Source organism: Macaca nemestrina, chromosome 10, assembly GCF_043159975.1.
Source record: "Macaca nemestrina isolate mMacNem1 chromosome 10, mMacNem.hap1, whole genome shotgun sequence".
Taxonomy (NCBI): domain Eukaryota; kingdom Metazoa; phylum Chordata; class Mammalia; order Primates; family Cercopithecidae; genus Macaca; species Macaca nemestrina.
The window spans coordinates 14,090,496-14,109,406 of record NC_092134.1 but is presented as its reverse complement, the minus strand read 5'-3'; the positions used below and the strand labels follow the sequence as shown (position 1 = coordinate 14,109,406).

The 18,911-nt window shown below is 44.7% G+C and overlaps 1 protein-coding gene across 1 annotated transcript in view; it reads left to right on the top strand.

Moving 5' to 3' along the window:
- LOC105494988 (serine/arginine repetitive matrix 4) overlaps positions 1–18,911 on the top strand; it is a 178,594-nt gene that overhangs the window by 106,725 nt on the left and 52,958 nt on the right. Inside the window, exon 2 of the mRNA XM_011764097.3 lies at positions 13,858–14,004. Within this exon, the coding sequence (XP_011762399.2) occupies positions 13,858–14,004 (147 nt within the window). The remainder of the gene's footprint in view (positions 1–13,857; positions 14,005–18,911) is intronic.

Here is an 18,911-nt window from a genome sequence, read left to right as displayed (position 1 = left end):
GGCCACTGCACTCCAGCCCGGGCAACAGAGCGAGACTCCGTCTCAAAAAAAAAAAAAAAAAAAAAAAAAGAGCCCATGTGAGAGCCCATCTTAGCACAGACCCTCTGTCCGTGTGGTTGGGAGGGTGCTGTGCTAAGTTGACCTAGGTGCTGTGCTAAGTTGACCTAGTCTGTTTTTGCCACAACCCACCGCACCACCCCAAGTCCTCTTGGAGCCACGGGGAGCCCACCAATTGGTAGGAGATAATCACGAAGCTGACTGCCTAATAAAGATAAAGCTCTCTAATAAACCCACAGTCCTGAGGTAATGGGTTTGACTTTTAAAAGGCAGATAAAAAGTCCCAACGGAAGGACAGACATTTCCTATCAACTCCTTGTTCAGAATCACTGTGGAGGAGGCATTTCCTACAGGTGGGAACAGCTGGATGCCTGGGTTGGCATTGAGAAATGGCCACTTTTGCATAAAGCCAGACACCTCCTCTCTCCAGAGCTCCCTCTCTCCCACGGAGAATCCTTTGTCAGAGAAGAATGATGATGACAAAGGATGGAGCCTATGGAATAAACCTAAAGGAGGGTGAATGGAAAGGGTGGGTTTGAGAGCTTGCTGATGATTGGTGCTGGAGCTGCAGAGGTGGAGTCTTCTGAGAGCTTTGTGCTGACTGGTGGGGTTGGTATAGACGACCCTCTCTATTCATCCTGCCGTCATCCTCAATATCATCATCATGATCATCATCATCATCACCATTATCACCATTATCACCATCACTATCATCATCAGTAGCATTATCACCATCTTCACCATCACCATCATCATCATCAAACATATATTGAGCATTTATTAGGCAACCAGAAAATATGCATTTTACAACTGCCTTATGAAGCAGGTAATATTAACATCTCTGATAACGTTTCCCATTCTCAGATGGGAAAACTAAGTCTTGATAATATTAAAGAACTTCCTGTGGATCACACTGCCAGGAAGCAGCAAAGCAGAATTCAAACCCAGGTCTATTTGACTCCAGATAATACAATCTGGCTTCTCTGTTGACAAGGGAATGATGTTAACCATCATTTTGCATTTAGTATTAATAGTTTGATAGAGGAAAACATGGTCTGGGTCTGTGTCTTAGATGGAATTCACAAGAAAGGAAGCCTGAGATAGGGGTCTGGGTGCATGTGACTTATTGAGAGAGGAGAAAGGGAGTGAGGAAGCAGGGTAGGACAGGGGAAGACAGCTGAGAAAAGATGTAGTTTCAACTGGACTCAAGCCTCAGCCTGATCCTAAGGGGAGTTCTGGAATGTGGATTCCCCCATCGAATTGGTCTGACCTTGAGGCAAGGGGGCAGGTCTTTTGTACTCCTAATGTCAGCTAGTCATTGGCTCTGGGCCTCCCTCCCCACATCCCACCAGGAGTGGGCAAAATCTTCTGGAGGGAGCATCCCTCAGGCATTTGCAGCTAACATTCCACCAATCTGGAAAGAGATCTAGGATCTGACCAACAACATCCACTATGCTGCAGACAAAGAGAGCTGATGGTCCTTCCTCAGCCTCTAACTCACCAAGTGCCCTTGAGTGTAGCACTCACCCCTACTGGACCTCAGTTTCTCCAGGCTTGGACTCAATGCTCCCCAAGGGCTGGCCCAGCTCTGACAAGTTCTCACTTTGATCTGGCAACAATGCAACTGACCAAGCTGGCAACCTCAGTTTCTGTAACCCAGGAGGAGAGACAAGGAGACCCCTCTGGTGGCCCCAACAGTGTGAAGCAAGGTGTCTGACAGCTTCTCCCACTGAAGCCCTTTATCTCACTTCTTGCTGTGTTATTTTAAAACTAACAAGCCCAGACCGCAGGAGCTCACAGCCTGCCATGAAGATTTGTGGCTTGTCTGGTCTGTCCTTTCTGCAGATTTCAGCAGCAGCTTACTCTTTGCTTGTTAGGAATTTTCTCCCAAGCCTCAGCCTCTGGCATGAGTGTGTGTGTGTGTCTGCAGGAGCGCAAGGTCCTAACTGAGCCATCCTCTCCGAAGGCCCCTGTCTGCAGTTCTAGCTGATGAGAGGATCCTGTGAGGGACCCTGCAGTGGAGGGAGAGACAAATTTATCCCTGCACTGGAGAGAGAGAAGCCTGAACTCAGCAGGAATTGGGTTCCTGTAGCATTTCTAGGTTCCAGCAGCATTTCTAGGTTCTGAAGTAGCCACTCAGCTTGGTGGTAGGAAGCCAAGACCTCGGTGTAGGAGGATCTCCTGGGACCCTCAAGGGCATTTCAACCTCCCGTCCCTCTCCTTCCCAGAATCCCTTGCCTTGGCTGTTTGAGGAAAGGTAATCAGAGTCACAGTGAGTGGGTCCCCAGAGGCAAGCTTTGCAACTGAGGCTGGAGACCAGTGTCGTCTGTTCTTGGAAAATGTGGCTGATATTCAAAGTACCACCATGTGCCAGATACTGTCTAAGCGCTGGACATGCGTCATCTCATTTCATTCTTGCAGCAGCCTCGTAAAGTGATTGCAACTTATGGTTTCACCAGGGACGTGAAAGGACTTGCCCAAGGTCACCCAGCTGGTGAGTGGTCAGGCAGAGTCTATTCGACGGCTCTACTCACTATGCACGCCCAACTCTCCCGGATTAGTAACTCTGTCCCTTCTATGCAGCTTGCCTTGTATCCTCTGAGCACACATGCCTTTCCCCAGTCAGGATGTCTCCTTTCTCAGCCACTTACACCCCATACACCTATATGAGAGTTTCTAATGTACCTGCTGCATCCCTTCCTCTGGACTGCGCACTTGAAGGAGAGGCTCATGTTTGGGTCATCTTGAAACAACCCTCCTCAGGAGGCAAATGATGCTTAGCAGATGAGTGAGTGAATGAATAGCTGAGGAATGAATGGATGAATAAATGCACAAACAATAAATGAATCACTGGGTCTAGATAAATAACTTGGAGCTGTCGGTCACTTTATATTTTAAGAGCCAGTCTACCAGGCTGGGGCACTTTTATTGAGCCATCTTGTTATTTAAAACCCCACTGGTAGAATGCCGTGGGAGCTTACCTCCCTCCTCAACTTTCACCCTTAATGTAGTTAGTTACTAGCCTGGTGTTCCATCTTACTCCCAGAAGATCCAGTCTCCTGGCTTTAAACACTGTCCAAATGCGATCATCTCTCAAACGTGTTTCCCTAGCTCTGATCTCTTCTCTGAACTCCAGACTCATGTACCCACTTGCCCACCTGCCATCTCAACATAGATGTCTAATTGGCGTCTCAAAATCTAATTGGCATCTCAAAAACTGAGCTTTAGAAGACTCTTCCAAAACACGCTTCCCCGTCTGCAGTTGTTCCAGCTCAGTGATTGGCAGCAAGATCCTCCCAGTTGCTCAGACCCAGAACCTTGGAGTCATCCTTGGCCCCTCTCTTTCACACTCCATAGCCAATCCATGCAACAACTACATTGATTCTACCTTCAATAAAAGTCCATAATCTGACCACCTCTCAACACCACTGCAGAAAAAACATTGACCCCAGCCACCATCTTCTCTCATACGGATCATTGTAGTCATTTCTTCACTGGTCTTCCTGTATCTATTCCAGATCCCTTGCCATATATGCTCAGCAAGACGCCAGAGGGATCCTTTAAAACCTAAGTCAGAACATATCTATCCAATGAAGCCTTCAGTGGCTTCTCATCTCACCGAGAAGAAAAAGCCAAGTCCCTGTGAAAGCCCACCGGATTCTTATACCTGATCCCTCATTACCTCTCTGACTTTACCTCCTACTAATCTCCCCCTTGCTCCCTCAGCTCCAGTCACACTGCTAATTCTTCAGTGCATTTCATATGTTCCTACCTCAGGGCCTTTGCACTGGCTGCAGTCTGCCTGTTATATTCTCCTGGGTATGCTCAAGGCTCACCCCCTCATCACTTTCAAGTATTTGCTCAAATCTCACCTTCTCAATGAGGGCTTCTCTGATTACCCAGTTTAAAATTGCAAGTCCATCCCAGTAGTATTACATCTCCCTTATCCCACTCTGTATCTTTTCTCCATAGCACTCATTACTTTCTAAGATTTACCACTTAATTATGTTTATTTTCTGCTTTCTTCCTACCTCCACCCATTGCAGTACAATGCAAGCTCCACCAAGCAAGGTTTTTTTTCTCTATCTTGTTCCCAGTGCCTGCACATAATAGGTGCTCAATAAATACCTGTTGACTGAAGAATAGGTGAATGGTCCCTGCAAGCACCTCTTGGGACCAGTTTACACTCTCCTAGATCTCGTACCAAGGTTCCTCCTTTCCTTGGTTGGAGGTTTCCTCTTAAGCTGAGGGCTTCTTCCCACTTTCCAGTTCCCTCTTGCTTGCTTTGTCTTTCTTCTAATAGTGGCTGTGATGATCCCCAAAAGGGACTCACTTGTCCTGTGGCAAGAAAACATAATTAGCAACTCACCCTCCCCAGAGAAATTCTAACTCTGTCTGCAATTCCAGCTGATGCCCAGGGGGCCTGGGCTGGAAGAAGAGGTGTTATTCTTGCCCATGGTGACACAACTTAGCAGAATCAGGACTTGAACTCAGGTCAGCAGGACTCCAGACCCCATGCACTTTCCCAGCATCACCTAATTACCTTTTGCACACCCTGCTCAAGTGGAAAACTATGACATTTTGGAATTCAGTCCCTTCCATAGTTGGAGGCAGCCTGCATTTTAGGCAGTCTCAACAATCGAATCCAATCCACTTCTCAGCAGTTTTATCTCTCATGAAGCAAATAGGCAATCGACAGGCCAGCCTGTGGAGGGAGAAATGACAGGGTGGATGTGGGGTTGATTGGAGGGCAGTGGATGGATATATTCTGTGATGACAGTTCAAACCCTAGGCAGGTTGGGTGCCTGACCTGCTTGGCTGAGCTGGGCAAAAAATGCTGAGCTGATTTTTCTCCAGATGGTTCTTTTGTCCTTTGACCTGAACTTGAAAGCCAAGCAATTCTTGATATACAAGAATGTTTACCACACACTCATAAGCACATATACTCACACACGTCCACACACTTACACACTTGCTGTCAGCCCCAAGGACTGGACTAAGCCATTCTCATCCATTGCCTGTGGAGAGGCAGTGGTAGGGAGCTGTGCTTGTCTGTGTTGCTCCGCCCTCAGGATCAAGTTCAAATTCCTTGTAGAATCTACAACCCAGATACTCAGAGCATGGTTCGTGGAGCAGCAGCCTCACCTGGGAATTGGTTAGAAATACAGACACTCAGGCCCTCCCCAAGACCTACTGAAGAATCAGCATCTGTAGTCTGACAAGATCCCCAGGTGACCCGTGCACATGGAGGCTTGAAAAGCACCTGTCTACATGGCCCTGAAGAATCCAGCCCCTTTCTTCCTTCCTAGACTCAAGTCTTGCCTCCCACCCTCCACCTTCACTATCTGTCCTAACTTACTGCATCCCCTGAAGTCACATGAAGGTTCACTGCTGTGTCTTGGTGCTGGACCTTTGCACTTGCTCTTCTTCCTTTTTCCTCCACTTTCCTGACCACTTTATATTCATCTGGTAGGAACACTTCTGTGATCACCTGCCCACATTCCCCAGGTTGGGTTAGGTGCCCTCTCTGTGGGTCCACTGCCCCCCTAAGCCTCTGTCTATCAGATAACTTATTATACACCACGTTGTAATTCCCGGCTTAGGGATCTGTCTCCCCTTCCAGGGTGAGAAGTCCTGCAGGGCAGAAACAATGTCTTGGTTACTTTTGGGTCCTTGAAATCCAATACTAAGTAAGTGTTCAGTAAACAACTGTTGAGTAATGAATGAAATAATGAGAGAAATGACAGCCTCATAAAACTTCCTTTCATTTTTCATTTAATTTCTACTAAGAGGAACATTACTGCCCCTGTATCCAAATGATGTCTCCCACAGCAGTGCTGTGCAATCCCCAGTTTTCCTCCAAGCTCTATTGCTTTTTCCAGCCACAACGACAAAGCTCAAAGGGTCACAGCTCCTGAAGATTACCCCCATCCAGGCTTAATGAACTGAATTCACGTTGAAAACGACTCGGAATGCCAAGATCGCAGGCCAGGACATTATTAACACAGCCCAGACTGAGGTCCCAGGAGCCAAGGCACAAATTGGCCAACTTCATCTTGTCTGTGGGCTAGGTCAGCCCCATGATAACTCTTGGACTTTCTGGTGAGCATTGAAGCACGAGAGTCTAGGCTTACACTCTCTGTCAAAACAGGCAGAGTGTGGGTGTCTGGCAAGTGTGGGCACAAGGATGGACCATTCACAGCCCTGGATGCAAGGGCAGAACAAGTACCTGAGCCATGAGCCCTGGATGGAAGCAAGTCTTTTTGCCTCTCCAGGTTTCAGTGCCTTCAGCTATGCAAGGGAAGGAGGCTCACCACGCTGCTGCTGCACACCCCACAGAGGGTTATAGGAATCAGTTGAGACACTAGATTAGTAAGTCCTCTATACACAGAAGGAGCTACTTGTGGAATGGAGGCAATAAATGTCAGAGATGTCTCCAATCTCCTGGCCAACTGCCATTTCTGTTTGTGGAATATGAGATTCAGACCAAACCTTGAGATACAGATCCTCTCCAAACACATAAGACCATTCCTATCTTACAATGTAATTACCACGATTCCCCCTGTACCTCCACTTATCATTTCCTATATTTCCAAAATGTTTTCTACTAAAAATGCAAAAATTAGCCAAGCATGATGACGGGTGCCTGTAATCCCAGCTACTCAGGAAGCTGAAGCAGAAGAATCACTTGAACCCGGGAGGCAGATGTTGCAGTGAGCTGAGATCACGCCACTGCACTCCAGCCTGGGCGATAGAGCGAGATGCAGTCTCAAAAAAAAAAAAAAAAAAAAAATGTTTTCCAGAGTCGTCGTCTTTTTCTTCTCAGTTGATTTTTTTTTTTTTTTTTTTTTTGAGACAGAATCTCACTCTGTGGCCCAGGCTGGAGTGCAGTGGTGTGATCTCGGCTCACTGTGAGCTCTGTCTGCCTCCCGGGTTCACGCCACTCTCCTGCCTCAGCCTCCCAAGTAGCTGGGACTATAGGTGCCCACCACCACGCCTGGCTATTTTATTTATTTATTTATTTATTTATTTATTTATTTATTTATTTATTTTTTAGTAGTGACAGCGTTTCACTGTGTTAGCCAGGATAGTCTCGATCTCCTGATCTCGAGATCCGCCCGCCTCGGCCTCCCAAAGTGCTGGGATTATAGGCATGAGCAACCAAGCCTGGCCTCTCAGTTGATTCTTATAAACAGGCAGGGCAGCCGCTGATGTTCTTGCCAGGTAATATCTCAGAGTCCCAGTTTGTTCTTCACAGTAGGGATGGTAATGCTGGCTGGTGGGTTTCTTTGACAGCTTCAATGAGAAGATAAGTGAGAAGTGCTTAGTTAGCTCAGTGTCTGGTATGCAGGAGGTGCTTGATAAATAGTAGCTGCTGTGATGATAGAGTGATGTGGAGAGAGCACTGGGCTGGGAGTCAAAAGGTGGCAGTTCTACTAGCCAGAGCTATGGTATGAGTCACTATTTGCCTTGGGCAAGTCCCCTTGGCTCTTGGGCCTCCGTTTCTCCACTCTGTACAGAGCTGAGCTGGAGCTGGGGTTCTTCCTGCTCCACCATTGTTGGTCTCTGATTCCCCAAACAGTGTTTAACTCGAAACCTAGTGCTTGGGGCATGAGGATCTGCACCCCACGCTGGGTCAAATGAGCACTTTGTTGGGAGCAGCTGACTGATCGGCGCAGTGAGCAAGAGCCTTGATGGGAAGCAGGGAAGCAGCTAGGGAGCCAGGCCTCTTGAGGAGTTTTGCAGAAAAGTTCAGCCCTGACTCTTATCGGAGCCTTGGAATCTGCCGGTTGCCATGACGACAGAGACAGCATCTAAGCTCCAGGTCTCTGATTAGCAGGAACAGAGCCGGGAGGCCTTGAGGAATTCGGCACTCATGGCTCCCTCCCTCCCTCCCTCCCTCTGTGAAGTGGAGTGTGCTGGCCCTTGACTCCACTGTTTTAGCTGTCCCCGAAGATTTCGCCTTCTTTTAAGTATTTTTTTTTTAATGCGATATAGAAGGAAAATGAGGCAACTGCCGGTACTCCTCAGCAAGGATGGAACACAGAATTTTTCATAAGGACCTGCAAAGATGCAAGGCTGGAGACAGGGAGGGGAGATGGGTGGGGCTGTGGAGGGCTGAGGCTGTGGCTGAAGCCTGATTCCACTGCAGCGTTGAGTGACCTCAGACTCTTTATTTGTACCTCTGCTTCTTTATTTGTAAGGAGAATTAGGATCTGATCTGTGGTTCCCACATGAGATCGGTAATCACAATTCATTTGTTCACCCATCCAAGTATTCATTTGTTCATTCAATAAATGTTCATTGAGCAGTAAGCTACACGACGTCAGGCACTGCATCTCTGGGGATTCAGGGGTGAGGAAAGAGACGAGTTCCCTCTCATAAAGCTTACATTCTAGTCCAGAAGACAATCATTTGGCAAATAGACACATAAAATGATCATTTCAAACACTAAAAAACTCGGTGAAGAAAGACACCACAGGTTACCGTGATTCCCATCACAGGTGGAGCAGAGAGCACGGGAGTCAGGGAGGGCCTCTCTGAAAAGGTGACTTTTGAATAGAAAGAGGGCGCTGGCCATGCAAAGAGCTGGAGGAACAGCATACCAGATGGAGGGAACAGAAAGCGCAAAGGCTCTGAGCATTTGAGGAGAAGCAATGATGTCATGTGGCTAGAACAGAGTGAGATACGAAGAGGAGTAGGAGATGGGTAGAAGAGGGATTGAAAGCAGGGTCACAGGCCAGATTGTGCCAAGTGTTTTAGTCTGGACTGTCAGTTTGGATTTTATTCCTGATCCAATAGGATGCTGAATTGCCTGCGATGTGTCTTTAAGATGCAGATTCCTGGATGTCACCCCTTAGAGACTCTGATTTACTACAACTAGGATGGGACCTAAGAATCCATATTTTTAAAAGCTCCTTAAAGGCCTCTGATATTGTGCCAGTCATGGAAAACCCTCAGCTACATGCTGTCTGAGTCTTTTTAAGTTTTAAGAAAGCTGAGAAGCAGCCTCTTGGAACATTTTGAAAAAAATACTTTAAATGTTATGGTATATTACAGAGAATTTCCTTCTTCCTCCCCTTAGTACTTCCTGTCTGCCTGACAGAATTCATTTTATTTCTGTTGGTTTTATTGCAAAATTCCAGGTGGGGTACCCAACACCAGGAAGGTGAAACCAGTACTATTGGAGAAAAAGAAAAATCTACCACATCAGAGGGTAAAAGTTACATAAATTCCTGCAACTCCATTGTGTCCTTCCTCACCAAATCATCTTCAAGATTTCCCCATATCTGATTCCTGACCCCTATTGCTGGCAATGATGGATGAGGCACTGTCCTCACCCGAAGCCTTACACCCCAGGGCTCTGGCAGTAGCATCCACCAGCTTCTCCTATACTTCAGATAACTCACGCCTCTACTCTCTCCATTAGACAAGTCACTGAGACCTCCCACCCAATGCCAGTACACTCACCATGTGTTTATTCACTGCCAAATTCCTCACAGCTCTCAGCTTTTACCTATCATGGGATTGCTTGTGGTATCGATTTATTTTCTACAATGCCCCAGAGAGTTCAAAATTGTATTCTTATGTGTCTCCACCTTGACATAGCAATAATGTCTGACTTGCAAGAATTGGTCACAAAAGGCAGCTTCTGCCTTGCTCTCTTGGATTGATCATTGTCAGGGAAGCCAGCCGCCATATTGTGAGGATGCTCAAGCAGCCATACGGGGAGGTCCATGTGAAGAAGTAAGGCCTTCTGCCCCCAGCCAGCACCAGCTTGCTAGTAGTATGAGTGAGCCACCTGGGAAGTGAACTACCTTATGTGTCAAGGCTTTGCTGGACAATGCACACAAATCAATAAGCTCACTGATCTTTTCTAAAAGAAATATGAGGTTGAACAGAGAAGACATGGATTGAGCAGTCTGAGTAGACTGAGGCATTGGCTGAGTTATGGACCCTTTCTGAGATTCCATTCCCACCAACTATAACATCACGAAATTAGTCCAAAGTATCTCAAAAGTACTTTCTAACTTTTTGAAACAATGTTCTCTTTGGCTAATTTGTTACCGCTTTTATTGATTCATTGAAAAAATATTGCTGAGTGCTCGCTAAGCAGCAGGCTCTGGGGCAGTAAGACCCAGTCTTGCTCACAGGGAGCTCACAGTCCAGTTTGATAGAAGACAATCAAATGACAACAACATATTATTAAGAGTTGCTGGTAGGGGAGCAAAGGCATACCACGTCTTAGAAAAGAGGATAGATCTTCCCAAAAGCTTTCTCCCTATTCTACTTTCTCCATCTCCTCAATGTTGACGCCATCCTTCCAGTTGCTCAGGCTCAAAACCTTGACGTCATCCTTGACTCCTCCTCCTGTCTGACTCTCTTACTTTTCACATTTAGTCAGCAGCAAATCATGTCAGTACTACTTTCAAAATTCGTTATAATCAGACCACATCTCATCCCCCACTCCACTCTGCTACTACACTGATGGGAGCCTGGACTATTGCAACCATTTCCCCATCTCTGCCCTTCTCTCCCTTCAGCCTTGTGTCCCTCAACCACTAGAGTGATCTTTCTCAAATGTAATCACGCTTGTTCCAAAGACTCCTCTCCCATCTCAGCTGCAGAGAGCCTCGAAGGTCTTCCCATGACCTGATCTCTGATCTCACCTCTTGCCACTCTAGCCCTTGCTTGCTGTTTATTATTGTTATTGTTGTTGTTATTATTATTATTATTATTATTATTATTATTTGAGACAGAATCTCATTTTGTCACCCAGGCTGGAGTGCAGTGGCATGATCTCAGCTCACTGCAACCTCTGCCTCCTGGGGTCAAGCGATTCTCCCGCCTCAGCCTCCTGAGTAGCTGGGATTACAGACGTGCACCACCACATCAGCTAATTCTTTTATATTCAGTAGAGACAGGGTTTTACCATATTGGCCAGGCTGGTCTCAAACTCCTTACCTCAAGTTATCCACTTCCCTCGGTCTCCCAAAGTGCTGGGATTACAGGCATGAGCCACTGTGCCCGGCGGCTCTTCCTTATAATATGCTAACAATTTTTGAACTTGCTATTCCTTCTGCCTAGGGTACACTTCTTACTTCCAGCAGATACCTGTGTAGAAGATATATATCACTGTAACAAATTATTCCAAATCTTTTGGCTGAAAACAACAACAAACAGTTATTATGGTTCATAGTTTCTGTGACTCAGGAATTTGACTGAGTGGTTCTAACTCACCATCTCTCATGAAGCTGTGGTTAGATGTCAACCAGGTTTGCAGTCTCATGGTAAGGCTTGACTGGAGCTGGAGAATCCACTTCCAAGGTGGCTCACTCATAGGGCTGACAAGTTGGTGCTGACTGTCGGCAGGAGGCCTCAGTTCTTCTTCACATAGGCCTCTCCATATGGCTGCTTGAGTGTCCTCACAACATGGCTTCTGCCAGAATTATCAACCCAAGAGAAGAAGGCAGAAGCTCCCTTTTGTGACCAAGTCTTGAAGGTCATACATTATTACTTCTACTACATTCTTTTCATTAAATGTGAGTCACTAAGCCCATCCAATATTCAAAGGGAGATAAATTAAGTTCCATCTTTTGATATTTTGATGACAAGAGTGTCAAATAATCTAAGAATACATTCTAAACTGCCCAAACTTAAAGATTAGTCCTGAATCCTTCAAGTCTCCACTCCCTTGTTACTCCTCTGGAAGGACTTCCCTGATTATTATATACAAAGTAGCAGCCATTCCTCCCATTTCTTAGCTCTGTCAGCTGAAAATGGTGGCTCACACCTGTAATCCCAGCACTTTGGGAGGCCATGTCAGGAGGTCTTGAGTCCAGGAGTTCAAGACCAGTTTGAGCAATATAGTGGAACCCTGTCTCTACAAAAAAAAGGTGAGTATGGTGGTGTGTGCCTGTGGTCCCAGCTACTTGGGAGGTTGAGGCCAGAGGATCACTTGAGCCAGGGAGTTCAAGGCTGCAGTGAGCTGTGATTATGCCACTGCACTCCATCCTGGACAACACAGTGAGACTCTGTCTCAAAAAAAAAAAAAATGTGTTACCATTCAACAAGCCACATTTTTACTTGCTATGTGTTTATTATCTATTCCTCCATCTAGAATGTAAACATTCCATAATCACAGGAGATATCACTGTCTTGTTCACTGTATCTCCACACCTGAAACTGACCTGGATACAATGAAGGCACTCAGGAAATTGGAGTTAATGAATGCAGGTTACCCTAGGCCAGGACAAGTGTGGGAAGAGGCAAGCCTTGCTGGGTGTTAGGCAGAAAACAGAAGCTTTGTTGTCAGACAGCAGATAGGACAGCATTCCTCAGGGATAAATGGGCAGAAGTAAAGGCATGGAAAGGTAACCCCCATAGTAGGGAGGTTTAGGGAAAACTGAGGCTGAGCAGGACAGAAGGGAGTTCTGAAAGCACAGAGTTGGCAGTGAGAAGGGCTGAGAAGCCCTAATTAGAATCTCCATCTCTCCAGGGCTTGCAGTTCTACCAGCTCTGCTTCTAAAGATGCACTCATAAGTGGCTGACAGAGATGGATGTGTTTTGCTGCCCTTCCTTCAATATCGACTGGGCTTGGCTTGCTCTCTTAGAAGCCCTAAGGAGCAGGGGGCTTGTCAGACGCATTCATCCTGAGTCATGAAACCAACCTGGATGCACCGATGCAGGAGCCTGGTGCATGAGACATGCTAATGCCTTTGATCAACGATTGACATGGGGTCTGAAGGCAGGGTGAGCAGGGAGGGACGCTCTCTGCGTGTCACCAAATACACCTGTTTCTCTCAAACTCCTGACTCTTCCTAGTTAAGAGGCAGGAACTTGAGTGACAGTCTCTTCAAAAACCGATTAACCAGACAACTTCCTTGCCCTCTCAGGAACTCCCATAAAGAAGTGGGACTCATAGGCGACTCCTCAGTATTCTCTGCAGCCTTTGTCAGTGGCAGAGGAGGGGGCTGCAGGACTGCAGGCCTTCATGGGGACTGCGGTCCCAAGTGGGTGGTTCATACCAATGAAGGACATCAGATTGGAGATTTGGTTTACAAGGAAGTAAAACCAAAGAAAACTGACACTTTTGAGGCCTTTCTGCTTGTATATTTTATCTCATTTTATATTCACAATAGCTCAGCAATACGTGAATTGATACTATTCACTATTTTATAACTGAAGAAACTGCAACTCAGAGATGTTGTGACTGGCCCCAGATACTATAGCTACTACGTAGTTAAGACTATTTGAATCTACATATATGTGGTCCATACAGAAATAAGGCAGCAAAATGGAATAGAAATGGCAAAGTGGGGTTTACACTAATCTTATCATGCTTTGGCCACCCATTATGTCTTGAGAAAGGAAATGAAATGCTGGTTTCCAGCAGCTCTCTGTGATTTAGTCCAAATAGAATAAGCTATGCTGCTGTGACAAATAAACCTACATCAAAGTGGTTTAACCTAATTTCAGTTTATTTCTCTCTCGCAAAATCTGATGTGGTACAGGCATCTTTCCTCCATCAAATAGTTTCACCCTTCAGAATGTGTGGACTCTAAAGTCACTATGACAGAGGAAGGGGGAGCTGGAGAAGGCACATGGATCTTGATTGCCTTGAACTGGAAATTACATGTGTTCCTTCCTGCTTAGAGACCATTGGCCAAAGATAATCTCATGGGCTCAACCTAACTGCAAGGGAAGCTGGGAAATACTAGGAATTCTATGAATATTTAATGAACATTAAGTGTCTCTGTATATTCTAACACTTTTGTGTCCTTATTTCTTCCTCTGTAGGACAGAGCCCCAGAATAGCCCCGTTGTCCCAGCTCGGGATGGACCCTCAGAAAAGCTGGGTCAGCATCTGGCCACTGACCCCTTGGGCACCAACAGCTGGGAGAGAGACAAGGCCTGTCGGGAACTGGGTGCCGCCAGAGGACACAGGTGAGATCCAGTGAGGACTTTCAAGTTGAAGACACAGAAATAAAGTCTGCCTGTCTGGTCATGGCTCACCTCTCTCTTATGCAAGTTCCTCTTTCAAACCCTTAAATCAAGGGTTAGTAAATATTTACCGTGGAGGAACAAATCATAAATATTTTAAGTTTGTAGACGAAGTGGTTTCTGTCACAACTACTCCTTTCTGCCACTGTAGTGCAAAAACAGCCCTAGGTATTATGCAAACAAAAAAGCATATCTGTATTCCAATAAAATTGTATTTATAAAAGCAGGAGGCAGGCTAAATTGGCCCACTGGCTGTAGTTCGGCAAGCCCTACCTTAAATGATAGAGTTCCTTTCCATTTTAATGGCTCCATGAGCCGCTGACTCCCAAATCATAGTTTCAGCCCAGACCTGTCTCAGGAGTTTCAGGTCTTTGTATTTTTTTTTTTACTCAGTTATTTAACTAATACTTCTTGAGCACCCACTGTGTGATGGGCACTGTGCTAGCACACATATACAGAGAGCATACTCCAGAAAAATACTGTATACTCAGCATTTTACTGAGGCTGGGAGAGGTAAAATGAGTTCCCCAGAATACAACAGCCAGTAAGTGGCAGAGCGAAGTTTTGAACTCCAGTCTCTCTGATCTTAAACCCTTGGCTAAAACCCACTCCATTATCCTATGGATGCTACTGAAAAAAAAAAAAATTATCCCCTGCCTCCTATTTTCAGCATACACTTACCAAGCCTGGCCCAGGCTTTGTAAGGCCTCTGGAAAATCTATTTCTAGAAGATGTGATTACTGAATTTTGGAGAAGTGGCTTGGGAAACTGGAGTCATTTTTTTCTTTTAAATTTTTATTTCATTATTATTTTCTAACTTTTATTTTAGGTTTGGGGTTACATGTGAATGTTTGTTGCATAGGTAAACACGTGTCACAGGGGTTTGTTGTATACATTATCACCCAAGTATCCAGCCCATTACCCAACAGTTATCTTTCCTGCTCCTCTCCCTCCACCCACCCTCTCTCATCAAGTAGAGCCCCAGTGTCTGTTGTTTCCTTCTTTGTGTTCATAAGTTCTTATAAGTGGGAGTTAAGTGGAGTAATTTTCAAAAATAAAGTCTTCCACAGCAACTAGGCTGCCCTCTCAGGTACAGGCTTTAGTTACGCTGCAATTTCAAGGAGAGAGAAACAGTTAAGCCCTATCAACTTGGAGAAGTGAAGTTCAACCACATGTCTGGAGAGTTCACTCCAGGAAACAGGAAGAAAGTAGTTTCCATGATAGGCAGAGGGAGATAAAGAGAGAAGTGAGAAGGAAGGGAATTTCCCTACTTTTAAAACATTGGGCCAGGCGTGGTGGCTCACACCTGTAATCCCAACACTTTGGGAGGCTGAGGTGGGAGGATCACCTGAGGTCGGGAGTTGGAGACCAGGCTGGCCAACATGGTGAAACCCCTGTCTCTGCTAAAAATATAAAAATTAGCCAGGTGTGGTGGCGAGCACCTGCAATTCCAGCTACTCGGGAGGCTGAGGCAGGAGAATGGCGGGAACCGGGAGGCAGAGCTTGCAGTGAGCTGAGATCCGGCCACTGCACTCCAGCCCGGGTGACAGAGCGAGACTCCGTCTCAAAAAAATAAATAAATAAATAAATAAATAAAATAATAAAAATAAAAAATATTGTCTCCTACATAGAATCTGTGTGTACGAATCTCGACCCTGTCACTTACGAATCGAGCAACCTTGGGCAGGTTTCTTTTCCTCCATGGGCCTCAGTTTCACAGCTATAAAATGGGAATGTTGAGATGTAATTCTCAAGGTCAGGATGAGGATTAAGTTAGACCAGGCATGTACAGATTGTGGCAGTGAGGCTACAGCATAGGAAATCCTAAGATATGTTAGTGAGAGTTTCATGAAGCCAGAAGACAAGATTCTGGTCATGAAAATCTGAAAAAAAATTATGCCGTGTCGTACAGCGTCTCTATTGTAGAGCTGTTGTACTCTAATGTACAGCGTGTGGGCCTCTTGCTCCCTTCTATCTGTGACTGACCCTCTGATGTGACAAAACCATAATAATGATGATAATAATAACAGTGATAATATAAGTAATCATAATTATAGTAATATTATATAATAAATTTATAATATAACAATTAATTATAATTATAATAACAGAAACCCCTTATACTGTCCTCTTACTCTATGCCAGACCAGGGCATATTACCTAAGTCAGCTCCTTTATTCCTGGAAGCGAACTTAGGACACAGGTACCATGTTTCTTCCCACCTCGTTGATGATCAAGATGAGACTCAGAGAGGTCTCTGAGCCCTGTTGGAAGTAAAAGAGTTAGACTTTAAATCTAGGTTTGTCAGCTTCTGAACCAGCATTCCTTACTGCTGCATATTTTACTGCATATGTAACCACTGTGTTTTGAACCACTGCATACTTAACCACTGCATGTTTAATCGATGCATGTTTAACCACTGTGTACTGCTGCATACTTTACTGCATAGGTAATCTCTGCATATGTAACCACTGTGTTGGAACCACTGTGTACTTAACCACTGCATTTTTAAAAACTTTTTTATTATACTTTAAGTTCTAGGGTACATGTGCACAAAGTGCAGGTTTGTTACATATGTATACATGTGCCATGTTGGTGTGCTGCACCCATTAACTAGTCATTTACATTAGGTATATCTCCTAATGCTATCCCTCCTGCCTCCCCTCACCCCACAACAGGCCCCAGTGTGTGATGTTCCCCATTCTGTGTCTAAGTGTTCTCAGTGTTCAGTTCCCACCTATGAGTGAAAACGTGGTATTTGGTTTTCTGTCCTTGTGATAGTTTGCTCAGAATGATGGTTTCCAGCTTCATCCATGTCCCTACAAAGGACATGAACTCATTCTTTTTTATGGCTGCATAATATTCCGTGGTGTATATGTGCCACATTTTCTTAATCCAGTCTGTCATTGATGGACATTTGGGTTGGTTCCAAGTCTTTGCTATTGTGAATAGTGCTGCAATAAACGTATATGTGCACGTGTCTTTATAGCAGCATGATTTATAATCCTTTGGGTATATACCCAGTAATGGGATGGCTGGGTCAAATGGTATTTCTAGTTCTAGATCCTTGAGGAATCGCCACACTGTCTTCCTCAATGGTTGAACTAGTTTACAGTCCCACCAATATGTAAAAGTGTTCCTATTTCTCCACATCATCTCCAGCACCTGTTGTTTCCTGACTTTTTAGTGATCGCCATTCTAACTGGTGTGAGATGGTGTCTCATTGTGGTTTTGATTTGCATTTCTCTGATGGCCAGTGATGATGAGCACTTTTTCATGTGTCTGTTGGCTGCATAAACGTCTTCTTTTGAGAAGTGTCTGCTCATATCTTTCACCCACTTTTTGATGGGGTTATTTGATTTTTTCTTGTAAATTTGTTTAAGTTCTTTGTAGATTCTGGATATTAGCCCTTTGTCAGATGGGTAGACTGTAAAAATTTTCTCCCATTCTGTAGGTTGCCTGTTCACTCTGATGGTAGCTTCTTTTGTTGTGCAGAAGCTCTTTAGTTTAATTAGATCCCATTTGTCTATTTTGGCTTTTGTTGCCATTGTTTTTGGTGTTTTAGTCATGAAGTCCTTGCCCATGCCAATGGCCTGAATGGTATTGCCTAGGTTTTCTTCTAGGGTTTTTACAGTTTTAGGTCTAACTTTTAAGTCTTTAATCCATCTTGAATTAATTTTTGAAATAGGTGTAAGGAAGTGATCCAGTTTCAACTTTCTACATATGGCTAGCCAGGTTCCCAGCACCATTTATTAAATAGTGAATCCTTTCCCCATTTCTTGTTTTTGTCAGTTTTGTCAAAGATCAGATGGTTGTAGATGTGTGGTATTATTTCTGAGGGCTCTGTTCTGTTCCATTGCTCTATATCTCTGTTTTGGTACCAGTACCATGCTGTTTTGGTTACTGTAGCCTTGTGGTATAGTTTGAAGTCAGGTAGTGTGATGCCTCCAGCTTTGTTCCTTTTGCTTAGGATTGTCTTGGCAATACGGGGGCTTTTTTGGTTCCATGTAAACTTTAAAGTAGTTTTTTCCAATTCTGTGAAGAAAGTCATTGGTAGCTTGATGGGGATGGCATTGAATCTATAAATTACCTTGGGCAGTATGGACATTTTCACGATATTGATTCTTCCTATCCATGAGCATGGAATGTTCTTCTATTTGTTTGTGTCCTCTTTTATTTCATTGAGCAGTGGTTTGTAGTTCTCCTTGAAGAGGTCCTTCACATCCCTTGTAAGTTGGATTCCTAGGTATTTTATTCTCTTTGAAGCAATTGTGAATGGGAGTTCACTCATGATTTGACTCTCTGTTTGTCTGTTATTGGTGTATAGGAATGCTTCTGATTTTTGCACATTGATTTTGTATCCTGAGACTTTGCTGAAGTTGCTTATCAGCTTAAGGAGATTTTGGGCTGAGACAATAGGGTTTTCTAAATATACAATCATTTCATCTGTAAACAGGGGCAATTTGACTTCCTCTTTTCCTAATTGAATAACCTTTATTTCTTTGTCCTGCCTGATTGCCCTGGCCAGAACTTCCAACACTATGTTGAATAGGAGTGGTGAGAGAGGGCATCCCTGTCTTGTGCCAGTTTTCAGAGGGAATGCTTCCAGGTTTTGCCCATTCAGTATGTTATTGGCTATGGGTTTGTCATAAGCAGCTCTTATTATTTTGAGATACATCCCGTCATTACCTAGTTTATTGAGAGTTTTTAGCACGAAGGAGTGTTGAATTTTGTTGAAAGCCTTTTCTGCATCTATTGAGATAATCATGTGGTTTTTGTCTTTGGTTCTGTTTATATGATGGGTTACATTTATTGATTTGCATATGTTGAACCAGCCTTGATTCCCAGGG